At 36.7% G+C, this 19,173-nt stretch overlaps 2 protein-coding genes across 3 annotated transcripts; both read right to left on the bottom strand.

The window, feature by feature from the left end:
* Positions 1–85: 85 nt before the first annotated feature.
* On the bottom strand, positions 86–5,950 carry LOC132181332 (electron transporter, putative (DUF179)). Its single transcript, XM_059594510.2, has 3 exons — positions 5,465–5,950; positions 1,698–1,849; positions 86–1,049 (listed from the first exon to the last, which is right to left on the bottom strand). Exons 1-3 carry the CDS (start codon positions 5,688–5,690, stop codon positions 372–374), a joined length of 1,056 nt encoding a protein of 351 aa, XP_059450493.1. The 5' UTR covers positions 5,691–5,950; the 3' UTR covers positions 86–371.
* Positions 5,951–8,170: 2,220 nt separating this feature from the next.
* LOC132180250 (S-adenosyl-L-methionine-dependent methyltransferases superfamily protein) lies at positions 8,171–18,894 on the bottom strand. 2 transcript variants are annotated; one of them, XM_059593002.2, is made up of 11 exons: positions 18,667–18,894; positions 17,364–17,444; positions 15,492–15,570; positions 12,588–12,732; positions 12,419–12,488; positions 11,518–11,561; positions 11,324–11,402; positions 10,705–10,792; positions 9,144–9,208; positions 8,926–9,015; positions 8,171–8,346 (listed from the first exon to the last, which is right to left on the bottom strand). In XM_059593002.2, exons 1-11 carry the CDS (start codon positions 18,844–18,846, stop codon positions 8,233–8,235), a joined length of 1,035 nt encoding a protein of 344 aa, XP_059448985.2. In that variant the 5' UTR covers positions 18,847–18,894; the 3' UTR covers positions 8,171–8,232. The 2 variants fall into 2 exon arrangements, with proteins under 2 accessions (XP_059448985.2, XP_059448984.2); XM_059593001.2 differs by having other exon boundaries at positions 11,502–11,566; positions 18,667–18,893.
* Positions 18,895–19,173: the final 279 nt, after the last annotated feature.

The following is a 19,173-nucleotide window of genomic DNA, read 5'->3' as shown; positions in this document are numbered from 1 at the left end:
GCTAAACTTTTCGAACAAGTATTCTCTCATGGTGGCTGCAGCTGATTCAGATTTGAGCAATTACAAAAAAAATAAAATGCATGACTATAAAAATGCGATTTCTAATTGCTTAACTTCTTATCAAAGGCGTAACCTAAAGAGTGTCATTACATACAAAACCATATATTTCAAGGTTCTCTGATTAGAAATAAAATTAAATAAAACAAAGAAAAGAAAAAGCGTAAAGAAACACAAGGAAGATCTACTGATCAGATGCCAGAGAGCTTTCTGTACAATTGGCTTTACTTGTACTTCGATTGCATGATCCGCTTCAACTGTTGGATGGGTTTTGGTTTTTATTTAGTAAGCATATCCATAGGCTCATCTAATAACTACATATCTTGCTTAGGCTTCCGGCTCAATTCTGAGTAGTGACCACCCATTAGCTGCAAAATCTCCTCCCACAAACCCTCTGATGAAGAGTCTGATAAACCCCCACTAATCAAATTTGAGCTGCAAGCCGCCACATACCAGTAATCGGATTCAATCTCGTCCCTCAATTGATCCAGTTGCCAGCCGGCATAACCAACAAAGAATCTGAAATCCTGAGGCTTAAGAACACCCTTCTTTACCAGCCCTGCAGCCTCATCCAAACTGTTTCGAGCACCAAAGCACAGGCCAGGGATCACCTCTTCAAACCCAGGAAGCTTTGGTTTTTCCCCGGTTTTCAACAAGAACATGCTCGCTTCAAGAGGCCCGCCAAAATGCAATGAACAATCAGAAAAAGTGGTTGCAAGATCAAGATTAGTGGGTTTCATGTGTTTAATCTTTTTGTGAAGAGGGCGGTTGATGACAACACCAAATGGGCCTTCTTGTGGGTGTCTGGTTCCAGATCTGAGAAGGAGAACAACAGTTCTTTCAAAGGTTCGGACTCCATCAAGTTTTTCTGTGGCAACAAGGACACAGCCAGTCTCAGGTACTGGAATAGGATGAGCCCATTTAAGGCCAAGCGATTTGGACTCGTGGGGTTTCACGCCCTCGTTGTGAGTATCAGTCTCTACCTTTTCTGCCTGCAAAAATAATCATTCAAAGTATAAATTTTAAATTCTAGGAAAAATACAAGAGTAAATTTTACAGCTTTATGGAACATGATTTTCAACTATCCTTGTCATTGCTTGTTACTGATACCAGCATTCCACATCTTAGACATGGAAAGTATTTCAAATGCATTGGCAAAAAGGAGAACTAAAGGAGGAACTGATATCTCCCAAAATAAGCACCTTAGAGTTCAACCTCATTTATTAACTTTGTAACCCGTGCACATCACAATTGTAAACAGGTTGATTTGCACCAGGCAGCATGACTGAACAAACCCCAGACAAATACAACTATAAGCAGGTAAGTATTGACCCAACAACCCAGCACAGTACCAGCTCATAGGTCATGTCAGAAAATCTTTCACAAACTTTCCAAATATCCCCCTACCCTCATCTGGAAGGCTGTGATTATTACCAATAAACCAGACAAACCCATGACATATAGGAACCAATCAAATACACAGATTGGCACTTCTAAAAAGCTCTTATCTCACCACCTTAATACTAGCATACAGCATTGAATAAAACACATAATACCTTTAGGACTTTACACACGATACCTTTCATTCTAGGTAGGCAACAGCTATACAATATAAGTCGTTCATGAAAGCAATACATCACCTGCTCCCGAGCAAATAGATTAGCTCTGAACTCTCTCCAGTCCAATTTTATACGTTGAGATTTGTTGGAAGCAGTATCATTGGATTTGTTTCCATCAGAAGAATTATTCTTTTTCATGCCATCTCCTTCTGGAATAGATCGATCACCATTTCCTGTATTCATTCCATGAAGATACAAAAATAAATTTTTATTTATTTGCACATTTTATACTCAATTAGAAGTTTTAAAACAACAGAAATAGGTCCGATCCTACTCCATATTCAATGAGACTCCATACCAAATGACAGTTAACATCTAACACCATTACAATAAAGTTCCTTTTAGCATTGAAGAAAAACACATTCTGATTTCCAAAGTCGAAAACCTTGAATGAATTCTTAAGAACAAGCAGAAAAAAAAAAAAAAGAAAAAAAAAAAGCCAAACTTTAATTATCCTCGATCATTGTTCAAGCTCTCTCAATCATATCTTTGCACATGGAATTTGTCACTGATGAGAAAAAAACAACATAAATCCTCTGGTGCAAGCTGGATGTATTGCCTTGATAATACAGAACTCAAGCAAGGCCTAGGCATACAGTTTTAATTGGAGTCATTATCTAGCATGCCAATGCAACAACCAAACACTAACATGTCAAATTCTCATTTGGTGACCAAAACACATCTTCTTTCCAAAGTGGTGGAGCACATAATTGTTTTCATTGGAAAAAGAATTATCTTTCAGAAAGCAGAATTTATTTAATTAATGAACATATTAAAAATGAAATAAATGGGTTAAAAAGATCATGGAACAATGATTTGCATCTGCATCGAGTGACCATTAAGCATTTTCAAAATAAAAATATGCGCTGTTGCTATTAACCAAGACATTAGCATTCCTACTTGGGAAGACAGAAACATTTAGGGAGAAAACAAAAACCATAAATGCTTTGAAACATATAATACAAAAACTCTAGATATGATCCCCACAGAACAATGATGTTGACCATTGAAGAAGTAACAACCAAATATATCAACATGATCAAGGACGTTTATAATAGACTATTACTACCATGTGAACAACTAGAGGAGAGAAGGAGAGCTTCCATTCACAATAAGCTTACAACAAGGGTTATATGAAGCCCCAACATTTTTTATTAGTTGCTGAGGATTTACCAGATGAGGTCCCTGGTATGTGCTGTTTGCTAACCGTGCAGTTACAAAACTTGTATTTGCAAGTCTAACTTACTGTTAGATTTTAAGCTAAACTTGTATACTAAAGAAAATCCATACAAAACGAGGCCGAAAAAAAAAAAAAAAAATAGTATTAGAAGATGAGCAAGAGCTTGCGTAATTTTTTTGATAAGTCGTGTAAAATTTAGTAGAAAATGCGTAAGGCGTCCTAAGTACAAAGTCAATATACACATGAGGCTCCAAACGAACAGAAGATAACCCAAACGAGACAGCAAGAGCTTGCGTAAATTATTTCTAAGAAAGGATTATTGATAAATACCCCCAACATAATTATGGTAATTGAAATCATGTAGAGAAGTGTTTCCAAATACAGAGTGAATGATTTAATACCTACTAAAAGAAAGAAAAGATTAAAAGCATCCATAAATCCGAACATGCTTTATGATATATAATATTAGCAATGAAGAAAGGAAGGTCAATAATTGTAACTCAAGTAAAGTTTTTTAACAAGGATAAGTCAGACTACATAAAAAAATAAAATATAAGACATGAACACATTGATGATAAGCAAAGTAGCATTGATAGTTAATAAGTCTGAGAAAGATGGCTAAGATTGTTTAGTCATATGCAAGAATCACCACTGACTGCATGTAATAGGATTCATGCACAAGGTGCCACAAGGACAACAAGAAGACAAAACTGTGCAATATAACAACAAAAATGTGATGCTATATGGAAGACCCAACCAGGGGGAGCACAGGAGCAGATTGCTTATATAGACACAAAACAATCTTATGAAAGCTCCACCTATAAATATCACATGACTATTAGAGAAAATACAAGCAGAGCTTTTTTCTTCATTTCATTCTAAAGCCTTTCTTCCCAAATGATAGAGGAAGTTCTGGTCCCTCTTTTGAGATGGTTACTCAAAATCTTACCCAATTGATGGCTCACTGCATCTTCTGAATATTATTGATTATATTTGTTTGTGCATTCATTTGTAATCAAAATTGCCTTTAGAAACCAGCTTTTCCAATCTCGTCAATCACATACGAATACAAAGGATGAAGAGAAGTCCAGGGTAGGGAAGAATTACCAATTGATTTGTTAAAATAGGTCTCATATACAAAAATGCTTCAAGTAAAGCCAAGCTATAAGCTATGTGAAGAAAAGTATGATGAGCTAACTATCTAGAAGCCGATGCAAGAAAGTGGCACAAGTCACAGCCTACTACAAAGGGCCTTTATATAGACATAAAAGCTAGGAAAGCAAAACCTTTTGCATTGATGTCACACAGAATATCAGTTGCCTCTTCATATTATAGAAACTCTCAAATCCAGCCTTTTGGACATTTGGCAATGAGATTGAAGAAATCTATAAAAAGCAGATAACAAGTTTCAAAATACACCCAAAATCAACTTCTCTACACCTTTTGAGATCAGACTAAACATCCACACACGTGTATATAAATATACATGTGTGTATATACACAAATACAGTAACCCAATAAAAACAAGTTTAAATGAGTTTTGATTCTTAAAACTCAAATCATCCAAATTGAGTAAACTGTAATCCGTGGCTTTCAAATGTCTAAATACTATCATGTCAAGTTCTTTTGGGCAATTGAAAAAAGCAATCTACAACTATCCCTTCTGCTTCAGGAATACAGAGCAAAACCATGTTCCGTCATTTGCCCCTATAAAACATCATGTCTACACATTAAACATTAACCCTTATAAATTAAAAAAAATAAAAATGAAAGAGAGTAGAAATGACGAGGAGCTTGACCATGTAGTACAATATTCAACTCTCATTCTCTCAGGTTAAGTTAAACTAATATATCTGGCTAACCATTCAACCTGGACATGTTTATTTCGGGCAATTTGGAACATCTGAATCAGACTTTTTCTGCCGCAAATAAATGAATTTTCCACCCCAAGGGATTCAAAAAAAAACCTTCCACCTTCTCATCAATCCTCAATGCTAAATACATACTCAATATTCAAAAAATGTAACATTTGTATCGTATTCTATATCTATAACACTTAAACCTTAGTAATAAACCACCAAATTTGTCTGCTAACATCTTAATCGTCAAACCAATATAATCATTGGCTCTTATATTTAACAACCAAAAGGAATTATTGTGTTCCCATATCATCCTACTGCCTCTTGCAAAATTGAACGACTTCTTTTTGTGAATGATCTCGCGTGCAGAAACAGTTCCAGTGGCATTTTCTTCTAGCTCACACTCCCTCTGACACCCAAAAGGCAACGTTTGTTGTCGGGCTCCTTTCAAACATAAAACTCAGACTTTGCAAGTACTCTACTTTATGGCTTATGGGTCTTTAACATTAATTACCACTTCTATCTTCCAAAGTAAGCAACCAGACAGAACTAAAAGTCAACCTTAGAAGTGTCAAACAAAAATCAGACACCATAAGACCAACCAAGCTACAAACACACACACAGATCAAACCGAATCAAAGCCAGAAATGACACCAAAATCCGAGAATCCCAGGAAACGAAATCCACAAAATTGCACGGGAACTCCAGCGCTGCAAAATATTGAAGGAAAAAAAAAAACCCCCGCATACCGGAATTATCGTGATTCTTCTTCGCCATAGCTCTGACAACCAAAGAAGAAGAGCAAGCCCTGCGCCTCCTCAAAACCCTGATCTCAAAGACCCCGCAATCCTCAACTCTGCAAGAGGAATTGGCTTTTCTTCCGAGGCAAGAGGAAATGGGTTTCTTGGGAAACGAGCTTCTGAGCAAGAGAGGGGTTTGGGTGGAGTTCTTGACGTGCACGGCCCACAGATCCATCCCTCCTTCACAACGATTTTCCTGGAAAAATGGACTCAAATTTTCCCGGACTCTCTCTCTCTCTCTCTCTCACGTTGGAAACGATGGGAAAGAAAAAGAAGGGTGAGAAATCCTGTAACGGATATATATATATATAAAAGAAACAAAACACAAACACAGAGAGAGAGAGAGAGAGAGAGAGGGGAAAACGAGAGAAACAGAGAATATGCCTATTTTAACCGGATTGTGTAGTGCGAGTGTGTATGGGGGATGCTGACGAGTTTGAGTGTGCTCCTTTATTAAAAAGTGCGCAGCGTGGGCGCACGTTAGCAATGCTTCGTGTGCATAGCAGAAATTTGCGCCGGCGGGTAAACACTGAGTCAGTAACGGGTAACTAATTATCCCACGCTACACTCCAAGACCAAGTCTGTCTTTCTTTCTTTATTTTCTTTTTGTGTGTGTGTGTGTGTGTTTTTTTTTTTTATCATCTTTCAATTCGACTTTTTTTTTTTTTTTTTTTTTTTATCCGATAGTGGGTGTAAAACGACAGTTATGTGAAAAATCACTATTTGTTTACCTCGTTTTAGGGCGGATTGTAATTCTGATTGAATGGTCAAATCCAATAACACCATCTTCTTAGCAATCCAGCCTTCTTCCTTGCCCTATTTGATAGAGAACGACAAGATTAGATACAATGATAGATATGGCTATTGTAAAGAGTTAGGATTGTTTATTAAGGTATCTAAATTTTATAGAAATTCGGACAGCTTAAGAGAAGAGTTACCGAACACACTTATATTAAGTAATTTAGGATGCAAGAGCTACGTATTTAAAGGTTAGTAAGTTTTGTAACCTCCTATCTTAGCCGGTTCAAATTTCATAGAAATTCAGATAACTTAATAATAAGAGATCCCCCATATTAAATGTGATTATTCTTTGACGGTTAGAAAACCTATTTAAGATAAGAGAAGATTAGAGTTTTCACCTCTAACTGTTTGAAGACACTCTAGGTCAAGTGAAATTTCTCTTAATTCTAATTCCTTGAAATGAGTTCTCCCTCTTGATGTGGTGATGACGGCCTCAAATGTTTGTCATGTGGGACGACTTGTATCTCACTTGTCGCAACCATGCACACACACCCCAATATTGTATTGATTGACCAATACTGTATTGATTGGCTTGTCATTATATATGAAGTAATCTAATGATCAAAATAATTCTTTTTATGTTCCCACTTACCAAACAAAAACTGAATCCGATTGTGTTGGAATGTGACTTTTATCTGGTCAACAATTAGGATTAAGGGTCGTCGTCATCATCATCAACATATGGAGTTCGATCTCACATGTCCATGATCCATAGCAAAGTTTTGTTGGGATGTGCATTAAGTTCTTTGGAGGATTGTTTAGTTTGTCTATGGTTCACATCCTCTTTTAATTTATTTTTTTTTCCTAAGCAAGTACAAGGAGAAAGTGAGAGGAAAAGAGTAAAACATATTAAAAACAGAAAAGCTTGTGGGGGCAGCCTAACAATGACCTTAGTAAAATTAATATAGTGCATTAAAACCCTGGGTCCGCATTAAATGGTGGTTTGTAAGGACAATCCATAGGTGTATCTGTTTCAAATAGCACCTACTACAAAAACTCGAGAACCACAATTGGAAGAAGAGCATCTAGAGCCATCAAAGAGGAGCACCATCGTGATGTCTAGTAAGAGAGGTACTCGACATAATAGGCTTAGTTTGAGATTTAGGGAGAAGGGAGTGGGAAAGCTGTGGGTGGATCTACCCGTGTGAGCCCAAAAGGAGCATAGGTGGCAGCGAAGTGTGAGGCACACGTGCCCGCTCGGGCAGCACAAGGTGTGCACACGCGAAGGCAAAAGAGAGAAAGATGACGCAGTAGATTTGGCTTTCTAAGTTGCAGACCAAAAAAAAGAAACAAAAACAAAAAAATAAAAGCTTATTATCAAAAAGCCAAAAAGATGTATCTAACTTTCATTGGATTGCATCTTGGATAAGCAACATTTCTAAAATTGTAATCTATTCATATTTAAATAAAATAATGCATATTTGTTCGATTTGTAAATTGTTTGAACATATGTGCATTTAATTTCAAGTTTCAATGTCCCTAAGAGGTAACTCAATCGACTGGAAGCCACACCTCATAAAGCAGAGATCACTAGTTCGATCATTATGGACTTCTTGATAACAGTCCTTTCATCCATAGGACACGGCAAATCATCATTTCCGCCAAAAACCTATAAGATCTCTTCGTAGTAGTCTAGATAAAATATACAGAGAGCTTAATGTGAAGGTGGATTTTTTTAACCATTCACATGTAACCTACACTAGAAGCGTAGGGAAGGTTAATGAAGGATAATTTTGATAGTCTCTTTTAATAACCCTTTTATATATCTTTCTTTTGAAATTTCTGGAAAATATTTGCTACAACAATCTTCTTTTTTTTTTTTTCTTTTTTCTTTTTTTTTTTTTTTTTCATTCCCATGTTAAATTATTCCATTGGTTGAAAATGTTCATCAAAGGTAAGCTAGAGAGAGAGACAGTTCAACTCTCACTTCCAAATTGCTGCTGGATGTCCTGGAAGGATACGGTGGCAGATCCCCTCCTTTTAGCCTTCTGCTGAGAAGAATGTTCCCTCCATCCTGTCATGTAAATAACCTACAATCAAGAGCCGTGTCAAAAATAGGGTACAATAGACCATCCTTGATTTAGTGCTTAGATTAAAGTTAAACCAAAAATAAGATACTCCCCTTCAAATTTAGGGCACTAGTTTTTCTCTTTTTGAATGCTATTAAACAAAAGAATCTCAATTGAATCAGTAAAGCATGTAGATTCAAAATGAGTAACTACCAGCATCATGAATATGTGGACTGAAACATAGGACATCTACCTTTCTGTCAAAGAGTCAAAAGACTCTAATATTTGCACAAAAACCAAAAAACATGATACTTTCCTTTTGGGCTATGCACATATCTTGCGACTTTGTACATATAAGCATGATGATTAAATTTTAATGAACCTGGGACAACAGTTGATGGCAATTGTTGTACTCAATTGTTCAAAATAGTGATATCTTGGTTATATTATTTTATAAATAATCCTACTAAAAATTGTTTAGTAGGGAAAACGTTGTTAGTATAGGATGTAGTTTGTAATTTCCTCAGCTTCAATAGACATTAGCAAGGAAAAACGTTGTTAGTGTAGGAAGTAGTGAAGGAAGGAAGATATTATGCTCACCTGGAAGGTTGCAGGGATGGTGCCATCTTCTGCAGCAAACATTGAGTCATAAATAGCTGCGGTTGCCAGGGCTGTTTCTCTCTTTAGGATCTGGTTTTATTAATGGAAACATCAATTTTTAACTGAGACTTTCTGAGGTAGCCCATGCTCTGTTCTTTGTTATAACATATTCATCAGAAACAAACATGTTCAGTATTCAAAAAATCAAAGAATCTCACAGCATTCCGTTGTAGAAGGGCATTGGTTTCACCCATTGCACGCAAGTGTTCTATCAGCTCCATAGCTACACCAAACAGATAGAGAGAAGAATATTAAAAAAGGAAAAGAAAAAGGCAAAAGCCTGGAGACAGAAGGGTAACCATCACAAAAAATAACATATGTCAAACAAGACTGATCCGATTACACATCTAATAGGCAAACTTATATCTTATCCGCTTTAAAATATTGACCTGCCTTTGAATTGAAAAGTAAATCAAAGCATAAGTTGGTCAAGTGAAGAATTTGTTTTCATTGTTATATTAATCTGTCAAATCTTTTCTGCCAGACACATAAATTTGTCAAGCCAAGAAAAATTATAACAAAAATTAGAAGGCATAGATTTGGGTAAGGTACATTGACCTTTTTTTTTTTTTTTTTTTTTTTTTTTGATAAGTAAACACAATTTATTTAGACGCGCAACCCATCTTGGAAGTTACCCACCAAAGTTTGTCTTTGCCATCCCGTCTCAATATGAAGGAATACAACAAACTGAAAAATGAGGTAAAGGAATCCATCTCCCAGTCATGAGCCGCTTTGAGAAAGTTAACATTTCATTAATGAGAAACTAGAAAACTCCAAATGATCTGCAAAGGAAGCATCCTTACAACCACCATTGTTTCACGCTATGTACAAAATCCTATAATTTTAACCACGTGTTCTCAAACTTAAAATAGCTTCTACCTCCATGAAGACTTCCGCAATAAAAAATGATAGGGAAATGATCCGAACACAATCCAGACAACCTCTTCTGGGTCAAGTCAGGAAACTGGACTTTCAACTCAAGGGAAATAAAAAAAATGTATTAATTCTAGATGAAGGATCTCTATTGTTTGACAACGTAAAAGAACCTCCTACAATGGGGATGTCCATGAATCCCTGCTCAAAGATGGTCTGGAAACTCCCCCATAGTTGGACTCAAGCGGGCATCACCTAATCTCTCGCTAGGAAAATGAGAAACGTTGGCCTCCCCCAATGCACTAGGGCAAGTTCCACCAGCTAATCAATCCAGCTAATTCATCCCATAAAGGCCTTCTATTCCCATCAATATTAGCGCCATAAACACCCGCAAAAGCACAAGAAAATTGATCTTCAACGTTTTTGAAAGAATAGGCAATCGAGAACTCCCCTATTAAAAATAAGAGGGACAAAAAAGAAATACAAATGATTTCCCCGTATCAACTGGAAAAACAAAACAAAACAAAAAATAAATAATAATAATAATAATAATAATAATAATAATAATAGAGTTTGTCTTTAGTTGGTAGAGCAAAGAAACCCTTGGCGGCCCACCACAATATTAAGCATAAGATACCAAGTGAAGCATTATAGTAATGACGAACACTAACTTGAACTGATTTGACACTTGTAACTCATACACAATAAAGGGTATTTTGGTGAAGAAAGTAGGAAGAGTATTGAATTAGTAAACAAGCAACTCATTGTTGTTCTACTCATGCAACAAGCTGTACGGGTGCCAATATATGCTAAACAAATATCGCATGCAGATAGGAAACTGCTTACCACTTGGATATTTAACAACATATTCATCAACATCAACACCAGGAAGGGTGAAGCCTGCCCTAGTCAAAAGATTCCCTGCATCCCGCACCTAAACAAGATGAGCAAAAAATCTGTTAATTGGTTCACAATGTCCAATAGGGCTTATTGTTGATGCTTATTCCTCAAGTACTTTCAAATTACCATGAACAAAATAAAAAAATTAGAGTGCAAGTGCTTAATTTAGTTAATTTGAGAACCAAAACATGCAGTGCAATAATTTTAACTTCTACTTCATTTTAACTTTTGGCTACTAATATGCATAAATATAATCTCAAGTACTTTCAAATTAACATGAACAAAATAAAAAATTAGAGTACAAGTGCTTAATTTAGTTAATTTGAGAACCAAAACATGCAATGCAATAATTTTAACTTCTATTTCATTTTAACTTTTAACTAATAATATACATAAATATAATCTCATTGACTCGAGGACGTTAAAACCATAAGTGCAAGAATGCTGTACATATTAATATACATCAATCATGCAAAAATATTACTGCTTGAATTCATTTAAAAATCATAAATGAAAATAAGTTTTTCAATAAAGAAATTGAGCTGAATTCTTCAACAAAACATACTTGTGCCAAAGGTGATATTCGTGGACTGATGCCTCCTTCACGCTCCATTTGTGCCACAGTGCATGCTATTCTCAGCTCCCTAGTCACAAGTATGAGCAATTAGAAAAATCAACTAGGCATTTCCTGCATCTGTATGGGCATAAGTAAATAAACAAGTAAATGCAAAGGAATAGGCAACTTTAAGGTTTCTCCACCGAGGATAGCTGCTAAAAACAGGCCATCCGGCTTCAACGCTAATCTACACTGACAAAGATAAACATGTCTTAGACATTGCCACACACACAAGCACATATATACACTGAAATAATAACAAAAGATAGCAACCAAATTTAGTGGGAAAAAGAAACAGGAACCATATATGCCAATTCATGGTGAACTTGTGATGGTGTCTCCAACAACAAGAATCATGGTTGAAGTATCAGCCATTGCCATTACAAATTAATCCAGTAAGGACCCTCTAAATATGTGAAAAGACGGGAGACTTTTTTTTTGGTGGGGGGGGGGGGGGGAAGAGAGAAGATGGAGAGACATACATTTTTTTTTTTCTTTTTTTGAAAATAACCAAATTAGTTTTAATGTTCTTTCAGACCATGCAGATTATTACCGCTATCGAAACCCACGCACAAGTGTGGTGTGTTGTGTGCATGCATATTACTCTATGTTTATGCATGCATGTGTATACTTTTGGCTGTCAAATTGCTAAATCAAATAAAATATTTGATATTGCTTTGGGTTTAATTTATGATTAAAAATGTTAAAACTTATTAAAAGAAGAAAGCAAAGAAATCAATGTGATTCTAATAGCATGTGCTTAATAATGTTCGATATTTGTAATCATAAATTTGAAAGAATAAAGATGAAGTACCAACTGGTAGCATTTGACATTTCCAGTGTTTATTCTTTCTATAACCATGTACTTTTTTATATACATACTTGCCCTTTGTGCATCTAACAACACAGAAAATAAAATACAAAGATTACACATTTGTTCCCATGCAACTTTTCCATTTAATTAATTAAGTTTCTGTCTCTTTTTCTAATTCTATTGAATTTGTTGCATAAAAGACAACCAAAACGGAATCTAAGATGACAAACCTGTATCATGGCTCCTGGAAGATCATTTGTCCAGTGGAGCCCCAAGCAACTTATTACCAGATCTAGAGAGCTTCAAACCGCAAATAGAGAGCAAGTAAGTAAATGAGAATTACCTAGTATAGTGATTTCACATGAACCTATAAAAGGAACTGTCAATGTACATGCACACCTCTCTTTGATAGGCAAAAACTCCTCATCGCCAACTATAAAGGACGTTTCAATGTTTTCATTATGCACATCTTTCTCAGCATCCTCCTTACAAAATTTTACCATGTCATATGATGTATCCATCATGATGAGCTTTTCAATGGCACCTGGCATCATGGAAAGCGTTTGTGATATTACAATCTATAGAGGTACCATATCATAGACAAAAATAACATATTAGAGGGGGGGAAAGGCAGGTAAATGAAATACAACATGGCAGTAACTATCAATTTGTTGGGAGGTGGTGAGGGAGGATGTAATGAAGGTGTTTTACGCTTTTCATGCTGGGGAGAGGTTTGAGAAGAGCCTTAATGCCTCTTTCATTTCGCTAATTCCAAAGATTCCCGGAGCTACTAATCTCAGAGATTTTCGGCCTATTAGCCTTGTGGGAGGTATGTACAAGATCATAGCAAAGGTGTTAGCAAATCGAATGAAGGTTATGCTGGATAAGGTCATTTCTCAATCCCAGAGTGCCTTTATTAAAGGTAGGCAGATTCTCGATCCTGTCTTGATTTCTAATGAATGCCTAGACAGTCGGCTGAGATCTGGGGAACCAGGGGTTATATGCAAAATGGATCTAGAAAAAGCTTATGACCATGTGAATTGGGGTTTCTTGTTATACATGCTTAGGAGGTGTGGTTTTGGTGGGATTTGGTGTTCTTGGATTGAACATTGTATTTCTTCGGTGCGGTTCTCAATCCTGATCAACGGCTCGCCTAATGGTTTCTTCAGCAGCTCCAGGGGTTTGAGACAAGGGGACCCTTTATCTCCTCTGTTGTTCGTCTTTGTTATGGAAGCTCTAAGCAGAATGATTTCGGCGGCAGTGAACGGGGGTTTTATTGAGGGGTTTCAGGTCGGTCATATTACTACGTCTCATCTTTTGTTTGCGGACGATACTTTGATTTTTTGCAATGCTAGGCCGGCCCAGCTTCGGTATTTGAGGAGTGTGTTTCTGTTGTTTGAAGCTGCTTCCGGGTTAAAAGTTAATTTGGCCAAGTCGGAGATTATTCCAGTGGGGGATGTGGTCCAAGTGGACAGGTTAGCTGAGATTCTGGGGTGTGGGGTTGCTTCATTGCCTGTTAGGTACCTTGGTTTGCCGTTAGGGGCCTCTTGCAAGGCTACACATATTTGGGATGGAGTTATTGAGAAGATAGAACGTCGGTTGGCCGGGTGGAAAAGATCTTATCTGTCTAAGGGGGGGAGAATAACCCTTATCAAGAGTACTCTCGTCAACTTGCCGACGTACTATTTGTCACTCTTTCCCATTCCAGGTAGTGTTGCAATGAGGATCGAGAAGTTGCAGCGGGACTTTTTATGGGGAGGTCTAGGCGATGAGTTCAAGTTCCACCTGGTGGGGTGGGCGAAGGTTTGCACTCCGATGAAGGAGGGAGGTTTGGGTATCAGGAACCTTAGGGTCTTCAATCGCGCCCTCTTAGGGAAGTGGTTGTGGCGTTATGGGTTAGAAAGAGATTCTTGGTGGAGGGCTGTAGTGAATGCGAAATTTGGTAGTTTTTGGGGAGGGTGGTGTTCCTTGGAGCCGGGGGGTCCTCTGGGGGTGGGGTTATGGAAGAACATCAGGAAGGGGTGGGCCAATTTCCAAAGGTTTACTCGATTTCAGGTTGGGGAGGGGTCTAAGGTGCGCTTTTGGCACGATCTGTGGTGTGGTGATTTGGCTCTTAAGCATGCCTTTCCAGGTTTATTTAGCATTGCCTGCGCTAAGGATGCTTCAGTGGCGGAGCATCTGGAGGTGCTGGGAGGCACTAACCAGTGGAATGTGAGCTTTTCTAGAGAAGCGCATGATTGGGAGGTGGAGGTGTTGGCTTCTTTTTTCCAGGTGTTACATGCGGCTCAAGTGAGGCGAGGGTGTGAAGATAGGTTGTGGTGGAATTCTTCCAAAAGAGGCCGATTCAAGGTCAAGCTCCTGTACGCCGACTTGGCGAGCCCTGTTGGGGGAGGATTTCCGTGGAAGAGTGTGTGGCGTACCCAAGCTCCTCTGAGGGCGAGTTTTTTTGTGTGGTCGGCGGCTTTGGGAAAAATTTTGACCCTGGACAATCTTAGAAAGCGACGGGTGATTGTGACAAATAGGTGTTGTATGTGCAAGAAGTCCGAGGAGACGGTGGATCATCTTCTCCTTCATTGCGAGGTAGCTTATACTTTGTGGAGCACCTTCTTCGGGCGGTTTGGGTTGTCTTGGGTGATGCCGAAGAGGGTTTCGGATTTTCTCGCTTGTTGGTGGTCTTCGGGGAGGAGGGAGAGTGCCGCGGTGTGGAAAATGGTGCCTACGTGCTTTTTTTGGTGTCTATGGAGGGAAAGGAATAATAGGTGCTTTGAGGATGTGGAGGGGACTTGGGAAGACATTTTAGCCTCTTGCTTTCAAACTTTGTATCTTTGGACCGTTGCGCATGTCTCTCCTGTTTCGATTAGTTATGATGATTTTCTTCTTCGTTTTTCTCCTTCTAGTTAGGTGATCCTATTGTATACTTCCAGTGTACCTTGGGGCGCCTATACGCTTTTTAATAAAACTTCTTATTACTTATCAAAAAAAAATTTAAAGACAACTGACCACCTAACTCTAATTGTATGTGTAGCATCTTCCTCAATCACTGGATTACAACTTTGGACAACCAAAAAAAAAAAAAAAAAATCACCGCATCATATCTAAAAAGGGTGGCCTTCATGCAAATTCAAATTCCCACAGTTCCCTCAAATCCAAAGTATTAAATCATGCTATCCTGGTTCTTCCTAATTCAAACCCAAATAAATTCTTTAATTTATACTGATTGCAGATTAATAATAGCTCGGCAAACTGTAAGAAAAAGCTAGATGCATGGTTGGAAGGGAAAAAAAGATACTGTTAAATGTTTACCACGACCACGTAACAAACGCCTGATAGCTTCCAATGAACCACCCAAACATAATGCTGTGGGAAATGCTTTTTTACAATCCTGCAAAAGGCAAACACATGGCTAGCGTAAACCTAAAGAGGAAACAATTCTAAAGGTTTACGGTCTTCAGACATTTAAGACTCTTTTGAATGATAAATAGTAAACTCAAACTTTGTAAGTGAAGTTGCCATTGGTTACTACCAGGTAGAGAACCAAGATATTTATCTAGGGGGGCCAGGCGTAATTCTAAATAAAGCATTTTTTGTATGAGCATTTGAAGATTTAGTCATAAATCAATTGTTATATATATATATATTTCTAACAATTGATTTATGACTAAATCTTCAAATGCTCATACAAAAAATGCTTTATTTAAATTATAGAATGTATGTAATATATGAGATAATTAAAGCGAGATTATAAAAGAAACAATTATTTTGACACAGTTTCGTTTTTACACAATGCATCTGAGATACTAGAGAAGATGATTGCAACTTCAAATATGTATAACAGTTTAAAAAATAATTCAAAATTTAATAGCATCTAGGCTAAAAAATAGATTGCATCCGCAAATTAATTTTAATGAAAAAATCATAAAATATATGTCAAACATTAAGCTTCATTGAGAAGAAACCTGAAGAAGGTAGTGAATTAAAAGAAAAAAGTACTAAAAAGAAGATGAAAATAACCATGATTTTGCCCGAAAAGCAAAAATAACCTAAAATGACTATGATTTCATGGTTTATGAGAGAAATTAAAAGTAATTAAAAAAAGGCTGAAAGTGGTCATGATCACATGATTTATGAGTAGATGTTCAAGTCTCAATTTTGTTGGGGGCAATATTCAGTATAAATAATTCCATGGGATTCAAATGAATTGAAGAATATCTTTTTTCTTTTTTGCGTGTTGGTTGACAACTTCCAACAATATAATAAAGAGTAATGCTAGAAACTACATTTTTATCTCACACCTATCTTACAATGCTGACGTGAAAGTTCCAATCAACCATGGATTTTTTTATATATTTTTTTAACAAAGACTACTCAAAGGGTTGCTTGAGAATGCCATATCAGCATTGTGGGATAAAAACTTACTGGAAACAGGGGAAATAAAAAAAATAAAAAGGAGGAAGAGGTGGATGGAAATCTCCTAAAAAATAGAAAAAGGAAAACAAAATGCATTCCAAATAGCTTGAAACCCAAGAAGAGGCAATTATATTGAACCACAATTCTAAAGGACCAAAGAGTAAAGAAGTTGTATTCAGTAAATATTTGCCTATCTTCTAGGCAGGCCTCAATATTTGAATACAAGAGCTAACTGTTCCAACACCAGGTGTACAAATTGGTTACACAAAAAGCTGAGCACCTCGCAATGTTAAGACCCTACTTCTCTGTAATGCGTCATTGCAGTGGGTTTTAACATTCAAATTTGGGGTGTGTTTCAAATAAGTTATCACACAACTCTAATATCTTAATCTTTGAACTGATTGCTTGTTAATAATTACAATGATGATGATATTGACAAGACGACAACAAAAAAGAAAAAGAAAAAGGGTCCTCTATGGAGCAAAATGAAAAATTAGTCTATAGCCTTTTCTTCCATGAAGGTTTTAAAATCAACCCTCCCTTTTTCTTTCGCAACTTAGAGCTACTAAAATAATTTTTCAAGTCTATTTTCATTTCTTATTCAAAAACAAGTTCCACACCAATGATAACAACAATATTAGAAAGCACCTATAGGGGCACGATCGTAATAACAATGATTGCAACACTCTAGGTGTAGAAGCCATGCAACCCTTCAGTAACACTGAAGAACATGGAAACCATCTAAATAATAAATATACTTATTACTACCTCCAAGCGATCCAATAGATTCTCAGCAACAGTATCAACAAAACAATCCTTTGGACGCATCAACCAAGCAGCTCGATCACGCTGCCACCAAGAAACAACCTACATTAGAATACCAAAAACACATTTGCAACCCAGGAACAGATACATAAATGAAAAAAAAGGGAGTTTGAGACCACAGAGAGAGAGAGAGAGAGAGAGAGAGATTAAAACATGTAAAAAGATTATAAAGTAGAGAGACTGTGAGAGGGCAAAGGTTTTGACAATCTCGTCATTTATTTCATTTTAAAATGAAAAAAGAAAAGATAAAAAGAGGTCAAGTTAACCATAACAAAACCATCAGAAGCTGATCTATGCACCCTCTAAAATAGTAAAATTAACCAATCCACTGAAAAGACCGAATTGGAGTAGGAGCAAGGGAAAGAGTGCCTCTTTGCCCTCAGTGCGTTTAATTTATCTTAAGTTTCTTCATTTTTTTCATCCAAACTTCACTATTTCATTTTCTGCAAGTGGCAAAAGGAAGCATAAAATTTGATAGAACTTAATGGTTAAGTACAACTGCCCCGTTTCGGAAAAAACTTGACAAAAACTGGAGCATAGAAGTTTAATTTATTTGGCAGGTTTTCGCCACAAATAAGGAATGATAATAATGTATTAAAATAAATCCAACCAAAATAATTAGCAAAATTTTGAAAAATTTGAAATTCAAACAACAAATTATTTTCCTTTCCTACTTTTTGCTCACTGCCCTAGAGGTCCAAAATTGGGACTCAAGCAACTTCATAGACATCCCTAACAGTTTCTCGAGTTTTCTAAACCAAGACAACAACTTTAGCCAAAAAAAGGAAAACTTTAAATTTCTTTTCCTTTCACACATTACTTCGAAACCAAACAGAATTTAGTGGCAGACTTCTAAAACCCAACGAGTACTTAGCTTCTTTTTCTTTCTAAACAATTTCTGATTACAAAGGAAAATAAAACATCTGACGCACCAAATCTAAACATAACATTTCATTTCTTGTCCCAAAACTCGCACAATCCTAACACGAAAATCTCAAAAAAAACAAAAACAAAATGCCGTTGCATCTGGCAAACAAAACAAGTATAGAATGAAAAACGTGAAAGGAATTTCATCGTTTGGTCAGCATGACAGCATTCCGGCGAAGTACTTCAATTGCACAAAAAAAAAAACACTATTTTCTGCACAATGAGAAAAATATATATGTTTTTTGAATTACGCCAGCCAAACAACGAACAAGAAGGAAGAGTAGGAAAGATTTGAAAGGGAGTGAGAGTGAGACGAGACCTGTCTGCGTTTGAGGTGGCGATCGAAGATCTGGAGCTTCGAGCTCTGGAACTCATCAGTGGTGTTGGTGGTAGTGTCCGTACAGAAAGAACCGGACGAGAAGATACGGTACGGTTCGTTTCTTGATCTTCTCCACAGAGACAACGAGCTTCTCCGATACTGAGAGAAAGCCCTCATCATTTCTATCTTAGGCAAACGGCGGCTAGTAGAAAGCCGGTATGTATATAAATATTCGTGGAGAAAATGAAAGAAACATTTTAAACGTTAAAACATTTTAAAATGATAGGATTAAAATTGATGGTAGAGTTTTGTTTGGTAAAACTATTTGGACGGTGTTTTTGCTTTTGATTGTTGTGCAAAAGTAATAATAATTTGAAGTATTTTACGAATATCTTATATCTCTTTGTTGTTTTTTTTAGCTATCCCAAACAAAGTGTTGCAAGGCAAATTAGAATATTTGGTAAGGTTTTTGAAATGTGTTTAAAATTTTGAAAAGAGTTTTAAAAA

The sequence above is a fragment of the Corylus avellana genome, chromosome 5, assembly GCF_965113065.1.
Source record: "Corylus avellana chromosome 5, dhCorAvel1.hap1.2, whole genome shotgun sequence".
Taxonomy (NCBI): domain Eukaryota; kingdom Viridiplantae; phylum Streptophyta; class Magnoliopsida; order Fagales; family Betulaceae; genus Corylus; species Corylus avellana.
The sequence above is the reverse complement of the archived record's forward strand: the minus strand, read 5'-3'. Positions and strand labels throughout refer to the sequence as shown.

Coding starts and splice junctions, on each gene's coding strand:
- LOC132181332 (XM_059594510.2), bottom strand. CDS start 5,690: ATGGATCTGTGGGCCGTGCACGTCAAGAACTCCACCCAAACCCCTCTC. Junction 1,850..5,464: donor GAAGAATCACGATAATTCCG/GTATGCGGGGGT, acceptor GAATGAATACAG/GAAATGGTGATCGATCTATT. Junction 1,050..1,697: donor ATCTATTTGCTCGGGAGCAG/GTGATGTATTGC, acceptor TTATTTTTGCAG/GCAGAAAAGGTAGAGACTGA.
- LOC132180250 (XM_059593001.2), bottom strand. CDS start 18,846: ATGATGAGGGCTTTCTCTCAGTATCGGAGAAGCTCGTTGTCTCTGTGG. Junction 10,793..11,323: donor GAATATCACCTTTGGCACAA/GTATGTTTTGTT, acceptor CATCTTGTTTAG/GTGCGGGATGCAGGGAATCT. Junction 8,347..8,925: donor CCATCCCTGCAACCTTCCAG/GTGAGCATAATA, acceptor TCTTGATTGTAG/GTTATTTACATGACAGGATG.